This window comes from Lepeophtheirus salmonis, unplaced genomic scaffold (genome assembly GCF_016086655.4).
Source record: "Lepeophtheirus salmonis unplaced genomic scaffold, UVic_Lsal_1.4 unplaced_contig_2018_pilon, whole genome shotgun sequence".
Lineage (NCBI taxonomy): Eukaryota > Metazoa > Arthropoda > Copepoda > Siphonostomatoida > Caligidae > Lepeophtheirus > Lepeophtheirus salmonis.
Genome location: NW_027293253.1, coordinates 5482 through 9964, shown reverse-complemented (window position 1 = coordinate 9964; position 4483 = coordinate 5482). Strand labels below are relative to the sequence as shown.

At 29.4% G+C, this 4483-nt stretch overlaps 1 protein-coding gene across 1 annotated transcript; it reads left to right on the top strand.

Moving 5' to 3' along the window:
- Positions 1-553: 553 nt before the first annotated feature.
- On the top strand, positions 554-1257 carry LOC121126041 (uncharacterized). Its single transcript, XM_040721332.2, has 2 exons — positions 554-851; positions 925-1257. Exons 1-2 carry the CDS (start codon positions 597-599, stop codon positions 1204-1206), a joined length of 537 nt encoding a protein of 178 aa, XP_040577266.1. The 5' UTR covers positions 554-596; the 3' UTR covers positions 1207-1257.
- Positions 1258-4483: the final 3226 nt, after the last annotated feature.

Below are 4483 nucleotides of genomic sequence, written 5' to 3'. Positions count from 1 at the left end.
AAGTTTGGCTCCTTCGAAAGATTTTCGAACTTGAGGCAGTCATAACTCTACTTAAAATACACTAATTTCATTTCTTTTTTTTTGCATTAACATACCTAAAAAGTAAAAGCTTTAACTTAGTATGTCAGAATTGTAAAATTTAGAAAATGTACACCCAGCCAAATTTCATAGCTGATTTAACCAATTTTTTGAAAGAAAATTAACCTACTCATATTTTACAGGGTTCGAAGGAAAATGTGGACTGAATGACCGATTTTAGCAAAGTATCAATAATTTTATTTTTTGATAAAAAATTTAGAAATTTTTTTAACGAAACTTTGAGACATGACCTTTTGTGAACAAGTTCACTCAATATGACCACCCTCAACAGCAATCATAGCCTCCTAGTAAATAAAATATTTAAAAGCAAACATCAATCTATTATTCCACAACTTGGTAGGAAATAAATAAAGTAATTATTTGAAGTTCAAAAGTATACGTATACAATTGTAGTTGAGAGATAAGATACTTCAGGGATGTAATAGGTTAGATATAAAAGACTTGATCCCTACATTCCTGTCATTCAGTTAAAGATTGATTGAGCCAGAAAGAGAAACATGAAAAGTATTGCCATCTTTGTACTTTTGTTCATTGCCGTGTCTGGAGAGGATCTGGAGTGGGAGTCCTGCAATCCCGATAACTGGGGAGAAGGAAACATTGCTCTCTCCCCTTATCCCCTTCCAGTAGTATTGGGAACGAGTCTGGATGTGAAAGCCCTCTTTGATCTTCACAAGGACCTTGATGGAGATGTGGATGTGGAAATCAAGCTGGTCAAGAAAGGAATTGTCTCCATTCCCATTCCCTGCATTGAAGTGAGATATCTGAATATAATTCATTAAATAATAACTAACCTAATCTTCTCTTTTTGCTAACATACATATGTAGAGCCCTTCAGGCCTGCATTTGGGCTCTTGTTCCTACAAACTGGAGGAAATTGTCACAAAATACAAGAATTTCTTGTGCCCAGACTATTTCCCAGAGGGTCAAGACTGTGCTTTTCCTTTGAAGGCAGGGGAATATGGAGGCAAGATCTCTGGTATTGTTCTACCTGAAATCCCACCTTCCATTGCTAATTTTGCCAAGGGAACCATACATGGCACTATCTCTGTGAGCAGAAACGGAGAAGAAGTTTTGTGTATGAATGGCAATTTGGAATTGACCAATTAATCCTTGTTGTTGTGCCCATCTTTTAAATCAATAAAATCCTTCATTTATGTATGTTGTTGTTGTATTATCTTTGTTCATGATTCAGAGTTGGCTCATGATGTTTTTAGTCGAGAAGAAGCCCCCCCCCACTTCTTTCTTTTCTTCAAAGGTATTTTCCATCCTTTTTCATATATGGAGCACTCCACAATGTTCATAATCTCTGCCCCCTCAATTTTGGCATCCAGAAAGTCTGAGATCCTCTGCCTTTTTACTTCTTGCTCACTCATGATGTTTATTATTGTTTACTTATGCACAAAGATCATCAGAAGATTCGAATATACAGGAAATAATCACAAAACCTCTCTATTTTAATTACATCATAGCATTTATAAACAGTCCAGGTTTTGCTTCCGAACCCTGTATATATAATTGACATCTATTTATGTACATTCGAAGGAACACTAATCATTTTTAATTTAAGAAATAACAATGTAGTCATATTAATTGCGTTTAGCATTAAGCATGTGTAGCTAAAACTTAGCCAGGTAGCGTTCTAGAGACTAAAGTTCTCACTGGCTCATCTATCATAACGTCATTTTTTTTTTGATCAAACTATTATTATGATTATTATTTCATTTCTGAGAAGAGAACATCTATGTATTGAGTAAATACGTATGAGTGTGCTCATGAAAAACAGTAAGTAACACTGATGATTTCTTGGGAACTTATTTCTATATTTTGAGCTCAAAGTTTGTTTGTTCGACGCCGCTTAATAACACCGGACAATGTTTGGTGTTACCACTATTATTTTCGATGGTCAATTTACGTTTACAAAATCACTGATACTTGTGGTATGGTACGTAACAACTACACAGGGTAAATAGAGTTATAAAAGGATCGTTCAAATATTTATTTTAATGCTGCTTTAGCTAAACAGTTAATAATCTGCATATTTTTGCATTTATTCTTATATTTTGCATATAACCTAAGCGGATAGAGGGGAAGTGTTTCATCTTTCAAAAGACATATAATGTCTTCATAAAATCTTTGCAACATTCAAAAAAGAACATAAACAATATATCCTTATCGAAGTTATTCCCTTTCTACTATGAGATCGTGATAATTGAATATCAACTTTCCACTGAAGAAAAAATATGAGTTTTGTGTAAAATTATAAATAATACGCAAAATTGATTTTATGATGTAAAAGCAATTTTTGGAGGGTCAATATTTTGTAATATCAAAGTTAGTTTTTTAATTTGTTTTCCAGGGTATTTATGTAGTACACAGTGCTAGATAATGACATTTTCATTAGGACTTTTTTTCTTTAAAGCCATTATGCCTCAAGGATATTTCGCCTTGATATATAAATCAATGAAATTAATATGTAGTTCTTGTTATTTTTGTTTAAAATTGATGTTCTCTTAAAATCCTTAAACTAGGATGGTTTTTTTAACCTTTAAACTGCATTTTATCAGGATTGTATCATAAGTACATATTTGAAATCAAAATAAAATTCTGCCAAAGAATAAATTAACTCCTTTGTGGATTATTGTTTTTTTTTTCTTAAACAAACGTTGAACAAAACTTATTTATAAGGGTAAAAATACTCAAGGCATTCAAATCGTTTATTCTTCCATCCATCAATACAATCATGTTTGTCAGAAGGGGGCTCTGAAGTGAATATGGTCTAATTTTTTTAATTTGATATTAAAGTTCAATTTAAAAAAATGTTCAACACCTTTAAATGTTCGGTTAAGGAGACCTTTAAAATATGATTTGTATCCTACGCAGTATTAAAATAGTTTATATGATGTACGGCCTGCTTAGAAAAATAAGACAGATATAGACTTTAGACATATAATAAAAGTTGTTTAGAGTTTTTTAGTTACGTACGTCAAGCTATGTTTAACACTGATCAAACCAGATTCCTGGGCTATAGAGGACAAGTTTTGATTTGATTCTAAAATGAAAAAATGAATCATTGTACAAACAGAAAAAGGTCGAACGTATATTAAATATTTCACGTCGTTACTGAATTGCACGACCTCTCACAAAGAAGTTACTTGAAGTCAAGTTAATTCAAACTCAAATTCAATTTTTAAAATTGTAACCATCCCTGGCTATGAGGATAGTTTCAATCTTGGACAAATCGAATTCAATTCAATTGTGAAAAACAATTTAGTAGGGGTCTGCAGGATAATATGTATAAAAATATATTATTTTTATGGGTGGGGTTGATATATTTTGAAAAAAAATCCAAAAATTAAAATTTGTAGGAAAAAAAAATGCAAAATTAAATTCAAATATTAAATTTTTTGAATATTATTTTCAAAATCCACAGGTATTTACTAAAATGTTATAAATGTTAATTTTTTATTGGATAAAAAAATAGAAAAATCCATAACTTTGCTCAAAAAATTAAGTTTTTTGGAAAAAAATTACAAAAACTCATAGTTGTTCACAAAAAGTTAATTTTTGGGAAAAAAAACTCAAATATTCATAACTATTTCCAAATAAATACATTTCTGGAAGAAAAAATTCAACTATTTAATTTAACGGAAAAATTATCAAAAATCCATGGTTTTCACAAAAAAATAACTTTTTATTAAAAAATCATATTTTAAATTTTGAATGACATCTAACGTAATATTTTATTTCTGCTATTTAATTCCTGGTGAATTTTTTTCGAGCCTTTATTGTATCTTTATGTATGTGCTTTAAGCTATATAGTAAAAGTTTTAATATATTTTACTAGCAAATTTGATTACAAAATTAATGTTGATATGTATTATATATCCATATAAATAAAAAACATTGAATATACCTAAGAAGAACGGTTTTCTGTGTGTTTTTTTATCAATTTTGACGGTGTTAAAAAATAAGTTTAATATTTTCTTTATACAAAGTATCCTATACGACATAATATCGATGATAAACTATATTCCCAAGGCATTACTAGATTATTAATGAAGCAAGAAAGTATAACTAGTTTTTCAAAATATAATTGTGGTTCCATGTTTAAAAAGGAAGGATTAAACAAGAAATAATTATAACCAATTTTAGCTAAACATACATAATTAAAAGAATAATTATTAATAAAACAGTAAATGAAGTATAAACAAATTTGAATTAAAGATATAACCAAATTATTAGTAAATGATTAATATACATACAGAATGGAACAATAAATATTATTGAATAGAAAAAAATATTATAATTGAGCCAATCTCACTAATAATCTTAATTCGAACAGCTAATAGAATCCTTTTATTTCTTCCATGGGGTACGTTCATCT

What these genes read in the sequence shown, in the direction of transcription:
- LOC121126041 (XM_040721332.2), top strand. Translation starts at nt 597, where the DNA reads ATGAAAAGTATTGCCATCTTTGTACTTTTGTTCATTGCCGTGTCTGGA. An exon ending in TTCCCATTCCCTGCATTGAA is followed by an intron (nt 852 to 924) that starts GTGAGATATCTG and finishes ATACATATGTAG; the next exon opens with AGCCCTTCAGGCCTGCATTT.